At 38.0% G+C, this 18,752-nt stretch overlaps 2 protein-coding genes and 1 pseudogene across 3 annotated transcripts; 1 reads left to right on the top strand and 2 right to left on the bottom strand.

The window, feature by feature from the left end:
- Positions 1-551: 551 nt before the first annotated feature.
- On the bottom strand, positions 552-3,160 carry LOC113048729 (histone H2A.V). Its single transcript, XM_026210545.1, has 5 exons — positions 3,008-3,160; positions 1,499-1,576; positions 1,268-1,381; positions 1,064-1,193; positions 552-967 (listed from the first exon to the last, which is right to left on the bottom strand). Exons 1-5 carry the CDS (start codon positions 3,008-3,010, stop codon positions 906-908), a joined length of 387 nt encoding a protein of 128 aa, XP_026066330.1. The 5' UTR covers positions 3,011-3,160; the 3' UTR covers positions 552-905.
- Positions 3,161-5,015: 1,855 nt separating this feature from the next.
- Positions 5,016-11,934, top strand: LOC113048727 (transcriptional activator protein Pur-beta-like; annotated as a pseudogene).
- On the bottom strand, positions 11,021-16,640 carry LOC113048726 (uncharacterized). 2 transcript variants are annotated; one of them, XM_026210543.1, is made up of 6 exons: positions 16,566-16,640; positions 13,478-13,629; positions 13,153-13,265; positions 12,834-13,047; positions 12,570-12,729; positions 11,021-12,230 (listed from the first exon to the last, which is right to left on the bottom strand). In XM_026210543.1, the coding sequence occupies exons 2-6, from the start codon at positions 13,599-13,601 to the stop codon at positions 12,206-12,208; spliced, it is 636 nt and encodes a 211-aa protein (XP_026066328.1). In that variant the 5' UTR covers positions 13,602-13,629; positions 16,566-16,640; the 3' UTR covers positions 11,021-12,205. The 2 variants fall into 2 exon arrangements, with proteins under 2 accessions (XP_026066328.1, XP_026066329.1); XM_026210544.1 differs by having other exon boundaries at positions 12,570-12,726.
- Positions 16,641-18,752: the final 2,112 nt, after the last annotated feature.

The following is an 18,752-nucleotide window of genomic DNA, read 5'->3' as shown; positions in this document are numbered from 1 at the left end:
ACGAACAGTAGTGTATAGTCAAACTTATTGGAAAAACTGATTGGAAACATAAGCCTGTGAAGTGCACACGAGTGACTCATCAAAATGTCTTTTATTATTGCTTAAACACGGCTTAGGTGAAATATTAGGGGTAAAAAAAAAAAAACTCAACTTGATTCGTATATGTGGTCTTTAGCGCCACCCAACGGCCACACTTTAAGACATTACCCCTAAACTTTTTATTTATATAAAATTACGTATGGTCCAAACCGCGTTCCACATTACTGCGCATCTGTCTTTTTAATATAATTATCAAATTTACCACTAAAACCACCTGTTAAACACATACTGAACAACCTTAACTTTACATATACACCATAAAAGTAGTTACTCTAAACACAGATCACACTGACTGCACAAACACAATCCTGGGCTGCATTTCCTAAAGCATCACAAGCCTGAACGGATCATCTCAATGGGTTACAATGCTTTTGGGAAACGCAGCTCTGGATCACAAACACTCAAACATGAAAGACAGAGGCAGACACAAGAGAAGAACCAACAGCATTTTCATATAAAATGTTTTTAATTCCATTTTTCTGTATAAAACAGCTTCACAGCTCTGGCCAATTCAACAAACAATTCTGCACTCACCGCAGGAAAGAGCAGACACTTCCTGTTCGTCTCGCTCTAAAACACCTGACATTTGGATTGAAGGGGCGGGGCTTATTTACCATTCTAGTTTTGGCGATAGAACATTAACGCAAAACTCTAACAAATCACTTGTGGTTAGCTAGCTAGTACAACATTAATATTAACTTAAAAAAAAAAAAAAGAAACGAACGCATGAATGAACGAACAAGCCGATCTGGTCACATCCCAAACGCGAGTCCTTGAGTCCATGTCCACAGCGAGCCCAGCAGGAACTACACGGTCTTCTGCTGGCCCTTCTTACCGATCAGGGACTTGTGGATGTGAGGAATCACACCTGCAAGAAGACCACAAACACACAAGCGCTTCACATCCACATCCGTCAACACAACAGTGTTTACAGCGAGCACAAAGACATTAATCTCCAACACACCTCCGCCAGCGATGGTGGCCTTGATGAGGGAGTCCAGCTCCTCGTCTCCACGGATGGCCAGCTGTAGATGACGAGGAGTGATACGCTTCACCTTCAGATCTTTTGAAGCATTTCCTGCCAACTCCAAAACCTAGTCAAAGCAAAAATTACTCAGACACCAGATATAATGCATTTTACTAGTGCAGGGCACTAGTGTAGTCTTACTTCAGCTGTGAGATACTCGAGGATGGCTGCGCTGTAGACTGCTGCGGTCGCTCCCACACGACCATGGCTTGTAGTGCGGGTCTTCAAGTGCCTGTGGATACGGCCCACTGGGAACTACAGATTTAGACATGCATTCCCTTAGACAGCATCACCTGACATCAATTATTAGACTTCAACAAAAAATAAAACTGACTGAAGGACATTTAAACAATCATGAAAACAGACGCTCACCTGAAGTCCGGCCCTTTGTGAGCGAGACACTGCTTTTGCCTTGGCCTTGCCACTGTCTTTACCTGCCTTTCCTCCTGCCTACAAACACCGATCAAATGCAAACACACACACTTCAGTGCACCAAGCATATTAGGAGCAGACACTTATGCTCATTTTTATTTGCATCAGCATACATTTAAAGTATGCTGAATTATATTAATGCATTAAAGATTAAAAAATAAATTCAATCTTTAAGATTTAAAGTAGAAAATGCAGCAATATAAAGATTCAGTATTACAAAAATCTTAGTTATTTCCAACTGCAAAAAAAAAAAAATTCTAGAATGTGACTTTCCATAAGTAACAACATAAAAATTACATAATTATCTACAATCATAGAATGTAACTTTATTAAATGCATTTTAATTTAGTACATACATTTAATTTTGATACAATTACAACATATCGTCCCCTTGGAATTATAAGGTTCTATCTGCATTCCGAGATATAGAGCATTAAAGTTTTTGCATTCCATTTGACTGTGTAGATAGAACCTTATTATTAAATAAAAATTCCATAATGTATAGAACACAAAAAAAAAAAAAAAGTAAATAAGTTGTCACAGAATAACAATATGGGAATAACTCAATTTTTACAAAAATGTCAGATAGAACCTTATAATTCCAAAGGTGACGATATGGCGTTTCATTAAGTTAAAAAAAAAGAAAAGAGATGTAATATCTTATGATTTCGCGAAATGTAATATTGCAAACCATTACATCATTTATACAGTATATTTACAGCAAACTTTTACGATTACGGTTTTACGTGTTAATTACAGGTATATTTAAGTCAAGTCAACTTTATTTATATAACGTTAGCCCTTTATAGAAAACAGATTGCGTCAAAGCAACTGAACAGCATTAATTATGAAAACAGGGTGTCAATAACGCAAAATGACAGTTTAGAAACTCCTCCACTTCTCTTGGAAGAGAGAGAATGATTAAAAACATCCATCAGGAACAGATCCACATGAAGTAACGAGTCGGTTAACGCGGGAATCTCCCGCTCTTATGACTGCCACGCGAGACTAACGACATACTTCATCCGTTTCTGACATTAACCTGCACAGACTACACAAACACAGCGCGGTTCTCGTGAGTCGGTGTTTCTGAAGAACTGTGGAGAGAATAAAGTGGATCTGAACTGATCCGCTGACGGACAGAGCTTAGCTTAGCTTTCCTGCTCGAAGAAATCTCACAACAACTGCGACGTATATCAACAAAACCAGTGTAATAAACACGGAAGATGGCTAATCGTTTAAATTAGAACAATAGACGTCGAGATTAAATAAATATATATTACAAAAAGGCTGTTAGCAGCACGAGCTAGCAGCGCGAAATCGAAGCAGCGTTAGCACGAAGCTAGCGGAGAATCTCTAGAAAGACGACAAAAACGCGGTAAAAGAAAACAAAAGGCATTTACAGTTATATAAAACAAATTTACGATTTAATACTGAAGAACTACATACCATTTCTGCAAATTATCACTTTGAATGGGATCTGGGGAGGTCTGTGTGAAATCTTTGACTCGAGGAACAATAAACCCGTTCAACAGAGAACGCTTTAGGCGAACCGACGCTGGAACCAGCCAATCAGAACAAGCGATGTTGATTCGAATTTCAGGAAGGCCAATGAGATTTCAGCAGGGATGTGCTTCTACCATCCCCCATCGAAGAATGATAACACAGAGGCGTGGCTTGAGTCGAATTTAACGAAAACATTCACCTCTGTTTAAAAGTCACAAATGACCTGACAAATATTTACTATATATATATATATATATATATATATATATATATATATATATATATATATATATATATATATATATATATATATAATTACTTAAGAAAAAAATAAATACAAATTCTAATCAAACCCTTTTCGAGGCGAAATCAGGTGATCTTTTAATAAAAATACATTGTTTAAATTACTTTAAATTATTATTTCATGTTAAAATATTAAAACGAGGGAGTTTTAACATTTTCGTTTATACAGCTTGGTGAAGTCATTGATTAATACACATTTATTTACACTAAGAGGATCGAAAAGTTTTTTTATGTAGGCATAAAGGACAAACTCTGAGAAAACATAAACGCGATTGTATATTTTCATTAAAACATATAATGCAAAAAAAAAAAAAAAAATCATGAAATAAAAAACAAAACACACAGTAAATAACAAATAACTGTCTTCATACTGCCACTGTACCAACAGGCCAGAACAAATGATTAAATATTATCTGTTAAACATTAAAACAAATTCCTTGCATGTGCAAACACAATTAACAATAAAGCTCTTTCTGACATTTGACTTATTTATTATTATGAAAAAAATAAATGGTATGTAGGGGGTATGTATGTGTTATTTGCCTTGGGAATATTGTGTAGTCTCACATCTTCATTTGGCTATACATTTTCTCTGAATTGTGTCAGATTTTGTGTGTGTATTATTATTATTATTAATTAATTAATTTATTTATTTTGAAACTAAATGTAATAAAATGTTTTTTTTCGACATTGCATGCATTCCTATGGCAGGTCAAATTGGTAAGCCAAAAGGTAAGGATTTCTTACTGTTTTTACACCCACATAAAGTCATCCGATCCACAAAAAAAATATATTAAAAAATAAATAAATAATTGTATGTGTGTTTGTGTTGTGTGTGTGTGTGTGGGGGGGGGAGGGGGGGGGGGCAAAATATGTGACAAAATAAAATAAAATAAAAAATGCCGTTTTTTTTTTTGTTTTTTTTTTAATTCTATACCATGGTCAGGTAAAAATTACTCATGAGGGAAGAATTTGTAAAATAGATAAGTAAATGAAATTCCAGCTACATAAGTCCTCGAATCTACTAAATATTGTGTCTGTGTGTTGTGTGTTTCGTGAACACATGATAGGTAAAAATTTATAGCCTGAATGCACTGTAAGTCGCTTTGGATAAAAGCGTCTGCTAAATGCATAAATTTAATTTAATTTTAAATTCAAGCCTCTCAGAAGAACTCTCAATGGTTTTGTGTTTCAGGGTCACATAAGTTAATGGCTATAAAGCGGTAAAAAAAAAAAAAAAAAAAAAACTGTGTGCTGCTGGAAAGACTGTGCTTGTGATAGTAAATAGCTAGCTAAAGTGCTTGTGATAGTATGTTATCGACTCCACTGTACCAAAGAGTACGGGCCAATAGGAGAAGCGAATACATGACTGACACGCCAATCGCCCAATCACAAGATGTTCCTAAGGCGGTGACGTTCCAGAGCTACGTCCCATAGGTATGGAGCCAAAAGAGTCTCAATAAAGATAAATGCACACATTACATTCACATATGCATACACAGGATTCATACATGCACACACATGATTCATAAATACACACACAGGATACACAAATGTCCACAAAATTTACAAATGCACACACAAAATTTAAAAAGCACAGAAGATTCAGAAATGCATACAAAATACAGAAATGCACACAAAATTCAGAAATACACACACAATTCAGAAATGCAAACAACATTTACAAATGCACTCAAGATTCACAAATCCATTCATAGGACGCTCACTGGTCACAAGGAGGGATATGACGAAGCGCGGGTGGGAAAAAAAAGGAGCTGAGGTGAAGATGGCGGATTTGGACAGCAGGAGCGAGTGCGGCGGCGGAGGAAGCAGGTTCCACGGGTTCCAGAGGGACCAAGACACCCAAAAGCTGGCGTCAAAGTGACTCGACATCCAAAACAAGCGCTTCTATCTGGACGTCAAGCAGAACTCGAAAGGCAGGTTCGTCAAGATCACCGAGCTCGGAGTTGTGGGCTCCAAGAGCCGCCTGACGCTCTCTCTGTCGGTCGCGGCGATAGATAGCGTAGTCCTCCGCGGGAGAGGACGGCGGGCCTAGACGGGCCTTAAAGAGCGAGTACCTCGTGAGGGAGAACCGTAAATACTGCCTCGATCTGAAGTAGTGATGTGTCGTTCTTGAACGATTCGTGCATTTTGAACGAATCTTTAATGTGACTCTGGGGGACGAGTTGTCTCGGGGAATGATTCGTTAAGTCGCGCATGCGCATTATTCTATAGGTTCTGTTCTAGTAGAAGTAATTCACCTGTTAGTCAGTGCAGTCTTGAGCCGGAAAGAGAATTGATTAGATCATAGTTCGGGTCCATCGGGTTTTTGACTTGTTCCTTAATCACGTGACAGCCCAATACGCTAAACCCAATGCAATATGAGCCGGAAAGAGAATTGATTAGTTCATCTCATGAGTCTTCGGGTCGAGTCATTCCTTAATCACGTGACAGACCCAAACGCTAAAACCACTGATCTATAATATAGAACTGGATTGCTCATGACGTCATTAAAGTGAAGCCGCAGCGCCGCCATATTGGTAATCCCTAGTGTGCGAAAAAGTTCCAGCGCTCTTTGTCAGACACGTGGTTTTGTTGTGTGTGACGTCACCGCGGCGCCGTTTTTGAGGTATCGCTATTGACTGAAACAACCACGACTACAAGAATAGAAGTAAATAATAGAATAAATAACTAATATAACTACTTAGATAACTATCTAGATAATAAGTAAATATAAGTAAATATAACTCGCAAACCTGGAGAAGCAAAAGAAGATTGAGAAAAGGGCATACCGAGATAAACTCAATAAAGATGCCAGGGACCGTTATTTGGAGAAATTGTCATCCATTCATAACAGATCCATATGAGCTGACTGCATTAAGTTGGAGGGCTGACCCCGCATTGCTACCTTCATCCTCATACTTAGACATTGTTAATTATCTTGTTTATGGTATAGTGTTGTCAAAAGACCCGGTACTTCGGTACCAAGTCGGTACTAAAAAAAATGTAAATGTGACGGTACCAGGTTTCTTTAAGTACCGGTAGTACCGAGGTCCCGTTCAAACCCGGCTCAACGCTATGATTTCTGCAAAGCAGAAAACGAGTATGGAATCTCAAAATCCAGTCATGAAAATGAAACTTACATTTTAAAATGGACAGTCATGGAATTTGTCAAAGTTAGCATTAATTAATCAAATCAAATCTCCATATGGACCAGTATCTGTAAATGTTAAGCTACAAAAGTTGTTTGAAATATGAATCCTGACTGACTTGTCTGACTTGTCGCGGGAATTCACCGTACACCGAGTTTACCACTGATAGACCTGCGGTGCATCAGTATACAGACTCACACACAGCGAACAACTCAATTACCTCACGCAGAAGACATTAAAGGTCCCGTTCTTCGTGATCCCATGTTTTAAACTTTAGTTAGTGTGTAATGTTGTTGTTGGAGTATAAATAATATCTGTAAAATTCTAAAGCTCAAAGTTCAATGCCAAGCGAGATATTTTATTTAACAGAATTTGCCTACATCGAACGACCAGTTTGGATTACATCCCTCTAGTTCCTTCAGTAATGACGTGGTCTTGTTGTGCTCACATGGAGAACATGGAAGAGTTGCGTTTGTAGAGTGTGTTTGTCGCCATGTCGTCGAAACGCGGTTATTTTCATCTCTGAGTCCAATCACCTTTGTTTGACCACAAAAAGTAAGTGTATTTTATTATTTAAGTTGGTTTGTTTAACAGTTTCTGTAACTTATTACACAAAGGGCAACGCTGTATAGCTTTGTTAACTACATGTTAGGGCTGTGCAAAAAAACGAATGCAATTTTCACACGCTTCTCGTCAGTAAAGGCGTTCTGTGATTATAAATCTCCAGCACGTGTGTTCAGATCAGGATTGCCAGGTTTTTAAAACAAATCCTGCCCACTTGCTTCTTAAAACTAGTCCAATCCATAGACCATAAAAGAAATGGACACTGCGACCCCATTGGAACTCAATTGAGACAAGTGAAGCCCATTTTTAGCGTTTTTTAGCACTTCCATTTCTGGCGCGCAGACTCAAACGAAGCTTGATGACGTCAGCAACCTGTCTGACAGATGTAAATCTTCTAGTAGCTGTGCGTGCAAACTGCCATCGTTAATCTTGCAGAGACGGCGAGCTTGAGCGGGGAGTTCTTTGGCGTGAGTGAGCAGGAGTAAGTATTCTGATTAATTATTTTGTATAGTATTGTCTCTTGTCTGTACGGTAATGCGACAGAGAGACGAGTGGTTATGACGCAATCGTTAGCCTATTTTTTACAAAAACTGTTTCTACGGGGCCATAATGTAACATAGAAGGTAATGGAGCCCTTTATACATTGTCGTGTATCTTTAGAAACAAATAATGGACAAACGGAGTCTTTAAACGCCTCAGATGTAAAGTTATTCAAAGTGACGCCAAAATGAATGGGAGTCAATGGGGATGCTAAGGCAAGTGAAGTTCTGCTAAAAGATGGCAGCCCCCACCCTACTTCAACTTTGAACTAAATAATTCTCTTTCCGGCTAAAGACCGCGTAGGTTTTGCGTATGGGTCTGTCACGTGATTAAGGAATGACTTCTTGTCAGATAAGAAGTGAGAGCTAATCACAGACTGAAGACCCAGGTAAAGAATGAATATGTTTTTCTGTATCTTATAGCATTTTTGTTTTGTATTTTTTTGTAGTGTGATCAACGTTTGCGTAAGTACTAGATGTGTTGGGGAGGTAGCACTTAATATTTTAATAACATTTTGCTAAAATGAACGAAATGACTCGAACAAAAAGATTCGTTCATTTTGCTGAACGAGACTCAAAAGTCCGAGTCGGTAAAATGATCCGAACTTTCCATCACTAATCTGAAGGCGTACCAGCGCGGGAGATTCCTGCGGATCCGGCAGACCGTTAACCGTGGAGGAGGAGGAGTTCAATCCGGGTTCAATCCGTTCTTCCCGCTCAGGGTCTCATCGAGTTCCGCGACGCGCTAGCGAAGCTAATCGACGACTGCGGCGGAGACGAGGAGGACCTGAGCGGCGGAGGACACGCGGAGTTACCCGAGGGCTCGTCCGTAGCCGTGGACTCCAAGCGGTTCTTCTTTGACGTGGGCTCCAACAAGTACGGCGTGTTTCTGCGCGTGAGCGAGGTGAAGCCCAGCTACAGAAACTCTATCACCATCCCCTTCAAAGCGTGGAGCAAATACGGCGGAGCGTTCTGTCACTACACCGAGGAGATGAAGGAGATCCGGGAGCGGCACAGAGAGAACGCGCTCGAGCGGAGAACCGGAGAAGAGTCTGAGAGCGACGATCTGGACAACGACTGACCGCCGGAAGAGTCTCGTCGCTGGGGAGAGCCGCGCTCTGGAGACGGACGCGTGGAACAAGAAGATGTTCGACCGAGAAACACTGTAAGCAGATCCTGTGTAAAGCAGTAGAGACGATGTTTGATAGATACACGGATTCTCCCGCTGGATGCTCTCTGTAGGTCTCGTCGTTTTGAAAGTTTGCTCCTTTATAAAGAAAGAAAACAAATACCCTTCTTTCACACAGAGTCTGAGGGATGTTACAATGTTAGTGTGTCGAGAAGAACTGAGGATTGTCTCTACTTTAGGTGTTTTGAGCTGTTGTGAGAGCAAACCAGCATCATCTGAGCTGTGTGTGTGTGTGCGTGTGTGTGAACATGTATATAGAGCTCAGATCAAACAGGTTTTGGACACACAGCACAATACAGTTCAAGCAACATGTTAACATGGTGCTATAAAGTCAGGATCGAGCAGATTATCCTGATTGTATGAACTGAATTGGGAATTAGTAGATTAAGAGCTTTGGGGATGTGACTGGAAACAACACCCAGCTCGGTTTAAATAGATTAATTAAAATCAAAATACAGAAATATAAACATAGAAATATATTTATATTCAGAATCAGTTATAAATTATAAATAAATCCTGACTGTTTCTGGTTGGTGTCTGTTCTGTGTGATGTGATAAAGGCAGTGTGCACTGCTCTATCCTCCACACACTTCCTTTAATAAAGAGATTTTCTTTGCTGAGGACCTGCGTTTGTTTTACTCTTTCCTGACCGCTCAGCGTTTGTTAACAAGAAAGTGATTCTTCTCCTACTGATGACTTCTTCTGTGCTGCAGGGACACAGATATCATTCTAATCTCTAGTGATAAATGCATTGAGGAGGTGCCCTAGAAAGTCCAAATAAAAAGCATCTGAATTGATGCATACTAAGGGCACTGCTCCTTCACAGACTGCTCACTTCACAGATCCACCATCAGAATTGCACCATTATAAACATAAATTATTAAGAATCTCCTACACTGCTTTACAAAAGTAATCAGGAAATAAGAACATTTTTAACATCCGAGTCTGTATCTAATAATGAGAACAGTTCTGTTTAAACACCGCTTTGGATTTGGAGAAATGTAACATCGCATCCTTTGCTTATCGACGGATCCTCTGAAGTGAATGGGTGCCGTCAGAATGAAGGTGTATTTCTTACAAACACCCAGCTTTTAACTGAAGATCTAGAGTGCTGTGCATTGTTGTGACGTGTTTATCAGCTCTCATTCTGACGGCACCCATTCAACTCCAATAGTGAGCGAGTGATGCTACATTTTTTGCTAAAATCTGTTCTGATAAAGAACAAACTCATCTACATTTGTGTGTAACATCAGGTGCCTTCTACTGTATATATTTAACACTTTTAGAAAAGTATCGGGGAAAGGTGGTTGTTAAATTATAGAGTTATAAATCCAATTTTTGGACTTGGAATATTAAGTTGGAATATTATATCAGTTAACTTTTTTTTAAAGTGGATTATACTTTATTTTAAGGTGTCCTTGTTGCAGTGTAATTATACATTACTGAGTGGATAGGATTTAAGTTTGGCTTAGGGTTACTTTTATGCATAATTTATTGTTATTATAATAGTAAATAACAAGGACACCTTAAATAAAGTGTTACTGTAATTTTAAGTCCAAATTATAAAACTTTAATTGTTGCTACTATAATTTTTTATGGTAAAGTTCTTGCAAACAGGCTTTTTTACACGTCACGTCTTTTACAGTAATGATGAACAACTGTCCCTCCTCATCTTCATGTCTTGTGTAAAGTCCTATTGCACAAAGTTAAACCCTGTGACCCTCATCTGATGTGATTCACACACACACACACACACATGCTAAGCTTCACTGATGATGACAGTTCAAGGGTAGATGCAATGGCACGGCTGATTCAGGAGATTATTTCACATGCCGTCATGCTGATGCTGATGATGAAGAAGAAGATAAGCTGCAAACAGATGTCAGAGACACTGCTTCATTCAGATTGTGCTGGGAGCTAATCAAAATATTGAGAAAATCATATTTAAAGTTGTTCAAATGAAGTTCTTAGCAATGCATATTACTAATCAAACATTATGTTTTGATATGTTTCCACAATTTACAAAATAACTTCACGATTTTTGGTATAAAATAAAAATGTATAGTTGTGACCCATACAATGTATTGTTCTCTATTGCTGCTGTGCTACTCATGACTGCTTCTGTGCTCTTTTATTGTGGACTTTTTATTTATTTTTAGGATTAAGTCGGCTGATTAGTTTTTCACATTGATTCACAACAAGCCCAAACACTATAAAATACATGTTTATTTGGTAGTCATTAATGGAGTGAAATATCAACTACATATAAATCGCATTCTATCCAGAACATTTTTACATTTTAGATTTTTGCATATATTATTAAATCAATGAATAATACAGAAATTAGTCGTGCTTAGATTTTGTCAGAAAGAAGATACAATATATTAATAATAAAAAGTTCATGCATATATAAAAATACATAAAGCAAGATGCTTTGATTATTTAATCTTCACAGCTTTTATATAATATGGTTAACAAATACATTCATATATTTGAAGAAATGCAATACATATTGGATTCAGCATACGCTCTTCAAACTGTGCTGATAAAGTCTTGCTCACTTCAGACTGATCTGAGTTCAGATGAGCTTCAGCAGCAGAGGGCACGCTTGTCTCAACTTTACTGACTCTTCTCTGTGTCCCACATGACATACCATTGAAAAAATGCCCTTTTACTTTGTGCTGCCTACATTCCAGACCAGTGTGAGAGAGGTTATTTAGTCATGCAGCAGCATGAGAGTCTGACCTCTGTCTGTTCACTAAAAGCTTCAGCTGTCGAGTGCATCAAGTGTCCAACATTCACACATTTTGTTTTTTCGGTCAGATAAGATCCAGTCACGTGCACTTCTGCTTGTAGAAAATTTCACACTGTGAGCAAAGTACTCTCACTACTGATACTGACATAGAAAAGTGCATATATTACTGGTCAATTGTATTTTTCTTTTTCTTTATTTTTTTAAGAAGTCTTGTATGCTCACCAGGGCGGCATTTGTTTAATAAAAAATGCAGGAAAAATTGTGATATTACAGTATAACGTCATTTTTTTCCCCTTACTCAGCCCAAGCCTTTAAATGGTAGTGTTTCCACAAATCAATGCAGTCCTGGTGAGCAGAAGAGACTTCTTTCACAAACATTAGAAATGGAGATATTCCCTACATCACTGATTCCTGATCCAGTTTCTGGTTCAATCCCATGCATCCAAACCTGAATCTGAACCTGCTTTCAGCCTTACACAATAACTCACATAACTGAAAAGTGAAAGACATACAAATTAAAGTGAAGCACATGCAAATAAATGGAGAAAATGCCACGCGTCAAAGACCCACGGAGGAATCGCTCCACTTGTTCTCCAGCTTTCTCAGAATGACCCTTTCGTTAGTGAAAACTTCTGCTCTTCACATCTTCATCCGCTGGGTTTTCCTGAGAAAGAAAGATTCATTTCAGTTCATCGTCAATCTCTTCTTCTTCCATTTGTTGGTGGATGCTCAAAAAAAGCAAAAGGTCTTTAACTGTCCCTTGTCCATAAGAATAAATGTTTTATTGTTATTAATATTTCAAGACAAACTGAGCTAAAGCAAGACTTGATTATCCACACGTGACAACCATGTTAAAATGCATCCTCATCATCTTACTAAAAAAGCATACAGAGCGACACTGATTTATATACGTCGGATTATGTTACCTAAAAATGTGGATTACATTACTGAGTAGATTTTTTGTCATGTAATTTGGAATCAGTAAGAGATTAACCTGAAGTACCTGTTGTAATAGCGCAGTGGTTTACGGAGTGCCACCAATCCCTCGTAGCATGAACATCTTCGTTTTAATTTGCGTCTTCGCGAGGAGATCTTTCTGAAGGGAATTGTCTCATTCTCTTGGATTTTGGCTGGTCCACAGAGAAACTGCCCCTCTTCAACTGCTGTGTTTTATAAATGCAACAAATGGATGATTTGATTTTACCGTGCATTGTGTCATCAGACACGAACTATTCACAAAGCACAATATTCCTCTCAAAGACATTACCTTTTTTCTCATCTGAGTAACAGATTTTAAATTCCGGTGTCTGTTCTTCTGTGATGATCATGTTGAACTCTCTTTTTTTAACACACAGGTACCTTTTGGGTATAGCCACTGATTCCAGACTCAGGTAATCTCCAAAAATCTTTTTCTCACCCTGCTTAAATAAGAACGTTTCATCAAAGGTTCCTTTCGTGATCGGCTCGCCTTGTTCTAAAACCTGCGTGTGAAAACCAGCAGACCTGATTATACAGATTCAGAAATTATTTGACAGCATGTGTAAAAATAAGCTATTTCTTTGCAAATTCAGTGTCTGAGACATTACCTTGAAAGTGACTTCTTCATCGGGAGTAACAACAGGGAAAACTTGCTTTCTTTTCACCTCGAAGCCAAAAGCCAGGCATTCGCCTACTTCATGCTTGATATGATACACCTTGACTGAAGAAGAAAAGACCAATCATATTGCTGGAATTAGAGTTAAATAATTATGCAAACAGTTTCATTAAAGGAACAGTTGAAAAACAAAACAAAATAGAACTTTACTGTACAAAATAAGAAACTACAAATGACATCAAAGTACTGTCCCCATCACATCCTCCAGTAATGACTGCGACACACACAGATCACACGTGAAGCATTCAGACCTTTACCTGGGGGTGTAGGATCCTGTGTATTCGTTGCAACCAGCTGATGATTTTTTGAAGTTTTACTTTGAAGGGACAAATACTTTTGATCGGTGGTCGACAGGTACGCCCATTTAAAGTAGAAAGTCATTTTTGAAAGAAAAGCTTCTTTCTGGACACTAGTAGACAAACATATCCACAGACACACAGGTTATGCAGACTCTAACGGCAACAATGTTTTAAAATAGGATATCACAGATACTATGCACAACAATCATGTGAATAATCTGTCGTAGTCTAAAGATCAGTTATTATGAATATCATCATCTAATTAATTGGTAACAAAACATTGTTAAAAATCACCAAACCTCAAAGTGCAGCACTGGAAAGCATATAGCCTAATGCAAGCAGCCACATGCATTCCAGATCTGTGTGGTTCTGATAAAAGGTTCCCTAAAGAAGGGCAAACAGGGAACCAGACAAGTCCTCTGCACAATCTGACTTGATTTAAGGACAACTGCCCCCCCCCCCCCCCACACACACAAAAAACAATTTCTCTCTCCATTTCTGTCATCAATGTAGTTTTGGTTTCTTGCCCCTGTCACCTTTGGCTTGCTTAGTTGTGGAAGCTTTATTTCTGTCCATATTGTTGACTTGATTGCACAGATGCTATTGGAAGAAAACTGAACTGAGCTGGACGATGGCATCACTGAATCACTGACGTCCTCTTGCCCTCATCTGTTTTGACACAATCTGTTTTGTATAAAGGTGACTTGACTTGGAGGGCAACTATCCTTCAGAGTTTAGCTCCAACCTTTATCAAACACACGCTTTCTAGAGATCTTGAAGACGCTGATAAGCTTGTTCAGGAGTGTTTGATTAAGATTGGAGCAAAACTCTGCAGAACAATAGCCCTACGGAAACAAAGTGTGCCCAGAACTGCCCTAAAGGGATATGAACTGTAATGTGATGCAAATGATAAGTGATGGGAAGGAAAAGTACTATTGAAATGCGTCTGCGTTTGCCTGAGAAACTTGCAATCATCCACAAAATCTTTGGGATTAAATGCAGATATATCAGATTTCTCCCCACAGGCGCTTTCCACAAAGCATTCCAAAACACAAAAACGCACTAAACACTGCACTTGTGGAAAATTACTGATGTGTTTATCTTCTTCCAGTCATAACTAACTCAACTCTGACTCAACTGAGACTGCCTTGCTGCTGGACATTGAAGCTCTTCAAATTGTAAAAGCTGATTCTAAGTTATTGGTATCTGAAGCACATCAACTGGTCACAGGGGTACCCCAGGGTTCAGTCCTGGGACTGCTCCTCTTCTCCATATACACTGCATTGCTGGGACCCATCATACAGGCAGATGTTTTGTCCTAGCATTTCTATACTGATGACACACAACGGCACAAATCTCAGGCTAGCAAACAACTCATCATGGATGAAGGAAGATCATCTGCAGCTCAGCCTGGCAAAGACTGAGATTCTCGTCTTAATTGCCACTCGGAGTCAATTTCACAATTTCATGAGCAACAATCTTATCAAGCTCTTTTAGCTAATGGTAATGAATTAATTTAAGTGTAATTTATTTCTGTGATGCTCCGCTGTATTTTCAGCATCATTCCTCCAGTCTTCAGTGTCACATGGTCTTCAGAAATCATGAAAATATGATGATTTACTGCTCAAGAAACATTTCTGATTATTTTCAGTGTTGAAAAAAATTTGTGATTCTTTTTCAGGATTCTTTAATGAATAAATAGTTAAAAAGAAGCACATTTGTTTAAAATAGAAATATTTTCTAACAATATACAATACAGGTCAAAAGTTCAGTACTTTTTTATTCTTTATTTTTTTCTGAAAGAAATTAAAACTTTTATTCAGCAAGGATGTGTTAAATTGTGAAGAAGTGATGGCAAAGATTTACATTTTGAAAAAAAAAATGCTATTCTTTTTTAACTTTTTTATTCATCAAATAATCATGAAAAAGTATCATTTTTTTAATATTTGGCAACACAACTGTTGATAATTCTCATAATAAATCATCATATTATAGCTAATGATTTCTGAAGATCATGTGATACTTTATAATGGAGTAATGATGATGGAAATTCAGCTTTGTATCAAAGAAATAAATTATATTTTAAAGGATATTAAAATAGAAATCATTATGTTATACTGTAATAACATTTTTCAAGATTACTGTTTTTTCCTGTATTTTTGATTAAATAAATGCAGCCTTTGTTGAGCAGAAGAGACTTCTTTAAAAAACAGTTCAAGTCTTAAGTGTCATTTCACATGGTAACCACAATTTAGCTCTAAACTGAGCGGGCTACATCTGCTTTTAGCCCACCTGGAGAAATAGATACCAGTAACCAGATCAGCCATGAGCATATCCAAAATAACATTAAATATTTTTACATGTAATTTATTTGTATATGATAATATGATGAATAATATCATTATACGACATTATTGATATTCTACTGTCATTCCCCAGCAAGCAATTTTCAGTTTAAAAGACGTCTGATGGCCATCACACAGACCACACGTCTAGGATAAGACAAGGCTAAATTTGAGCTGTCAGTGAAACTAAATAGACATCTAACAGGCGAGAGTGATCTCACCAAGTACAACATGTTCCTTGATCAACATTACAATCAACTAATAAGAATTAAGACATAACTTTTCAGAAAATATATTTTTTAGGCTTACAACCAGAGTTATGTGCTTGTGAATCAGTTATCATTTCCCACTGATTTTAGGAATAAAATATGGGTAGGGTTAGGATTGAGTTAAGTTTATATTTTTGGACAATTATTTTGATCTTGGATCATGTTTACTTGGCAAAATCACACCGACCACGTCTAACCATAGCCCACAAAAAGACTAGTTAAAATAGACCGCTAATGAATGCCTACATATAACTTTTGAGCTGTAGTGTATATATAGCTCGTAGAAATATATCAAAGTGTCACTGAAGCATGCATTTTCCTTAACTTTGACTGTCATTTAGTAATAATGAAAAAAATAATTTAAGACAACATGCATCTTGTATCAAGAAGCATCATTTAAAAAGTGCAAATTATCAAAATGCATGAATATACCTGGATTCCTGTTGATAAGCTGAACGAATCGTCCTCGAGCTTCTTCACTGAGTAGAGCCTCTCTGCAGATCACTGGGATGTCGTGCGCGCATTTATTGATAGTTTCCACGTGACGTCACGCACGCATAGGAACGCCCACCTGGAGTCTCTTCTCCGCTGACCGTCAGGTAAATTGATTTAACGCCGTTTGCATTTAGTAGGAATGTAGTAAAACTCAGATATTAAAAGGAAAATTCAAGAAATTCAGTAAACACCTTATTGAGGATGTATATTTTGTACAGACAAGCATGAACACAGAATATAACACACAGTGTGCAAAGTTTCAAGTTTATTTCCCATACAGAACCATTATAAGGAAAACACTGAAACATTAGGAGTGCGTTCATATTCCGACTTCATCTGCTTGTAAACTATATCCATTATTACTATAGTGATTACTGAATTTGAGCTTTAAATATCACTTTTTTAAATATATCCAGGCACTTTAAGAGTTTTTACAACGTTTGTCGCACGCACTCTTTAAATATTGAAATATTAGCGGGTGATTAATATGGATTGCAAATGGCCAAAACGTTTTTGTTCACGTTTTGTTCACACACCTTTGTTTTATTCTTCTGATGGTGGAATTGACAGTTTTGTGCTGCACTTTTGTGGATGTTTAGCCCTGGAGGTTATCGAGCCGGTCGTGTGACTGAGAGTTTTTTGCATTATTGAGACACTGTTTTCCAAATGATTTTGCATTATTGAGACACTGTTTTCCAAATGAATGTTGTTCAGTGCTTTGGCGCAATGTATTTTGTTTAAAGCACTATATAAATAAAGGTGATTGATTGATTGAGAGTCCCCCCCCCCCCCTCTCTTATTGCTTCACATTGCTTTGGTCCAAATGCATGCTTTGTTCTTGTACGTCACCTACACACACCCGTCCTGAGAGAGAGACGTCAATAGTTGTGTAACTCCAGAAAGTAAGGCTCTCAGCTATTTTATTCACTAAAAAATCGGATTAAGGTATTATTTTATCTTTAATACAGATGATGCCAGTGTATTTTTCGATGAGTCCGCAATATAATAACGTTACCTGCTTGACAGAAAGGGTTGCCAGGTGTTCACAACAAAACCCGCTCAGTTGCTACCCACACTAACCGCATTTCGGGGGCTAAAACGCATTATTGGGGTCACTTCAAGTCAACCAGAGGAGCAGTTAAAAAGAAGCCCAATTCCACGGGGAAACCGGAGACTTGACAACACTGTGACGGACAGTAATGTCTATGACGGACACAAGCGATGTCTCGACCCGCCTACAACAGCTTGAAGTTGTCTAATGTGGCTCGGTCTCCTGCTGCATCAATAGCAGTACGGCTTTCCTTTGTCTATACATATCCTTATATCATAATCATAATGTGTATTTTAGCCCCCAAAATGCGATTTTTACCGGTGACCCCCTTGAAAAGCGGGTCGTTGTGAGTAGCAATTGGGTGGGTTTTGTTGTGAACACTTGGCAACCCTTTCCATCAAGCAGGTAACATTATTATTACAAACATAGCATACTCATCGAAAAATACATTGGCATCATGTTTTAAAGACAAAATAATCACTTCACACTGTATTGTGTTCACCAACAATGTTTTCTGGAAGTATTCCTGAGCCCGAGGGCCAGAAGATCACGGGCATCCAGTATGGTTTTCTGGCCTTGACCCTTACACACAGAGGCTGTTCCAGATTTTCTGAATCGTTGGATGATATTATTCACTGTAGATGATGATAACAATTTTCCTCTGAGAAACTCTTTCTGATATTGCTCCACTATTTTTGGCCGCAGGATTGAGGGGAATTGGTGATCCTCTGCCCATCTTGACTTCTGAGAGACACTGTCACTCTGAGAGGCTCTTTTATACCCAATCATGTTCCCAATTTACCTAATAAGTAGCAAATTGGTCCTCCAGCTGTTTTTTTATATTTACATTCAATTTTCCGGCCTCTTATTGTTACCTGTCCCAACTTTTTTGGATGTGTAGCTCTCATGAAATCCAAAATGAGCCAATATTTGGCATGACATTTCAAAATGTCTCACTTTAAACATTTGATATGTTATCTATATTCTATGTTGAATAAAATATAAGTTCATGAGATTTGTAAATTATTCCTTTCTTTTTTACTCACAATTTGTACACTTTCCCAACTTTTTGG

Source organism: Carassius auratus, chromosome 30, assembly GCF_003368295.1.
Source record: "Carassius auratus strain Wakin chromosome 30, ASM336829v1, whole genome shotgun sequence".
NCBI classification, from domain to species: domain Eukaryota; kingdom Metazoa; phylum Chordata; class Actinopteri; order Cypriniformes; family Cyprinidae; genus Carassius; species Carassius auratus.
This window is presented reverse-complemented; position numbering and strand designations above follow the sequence as displayed.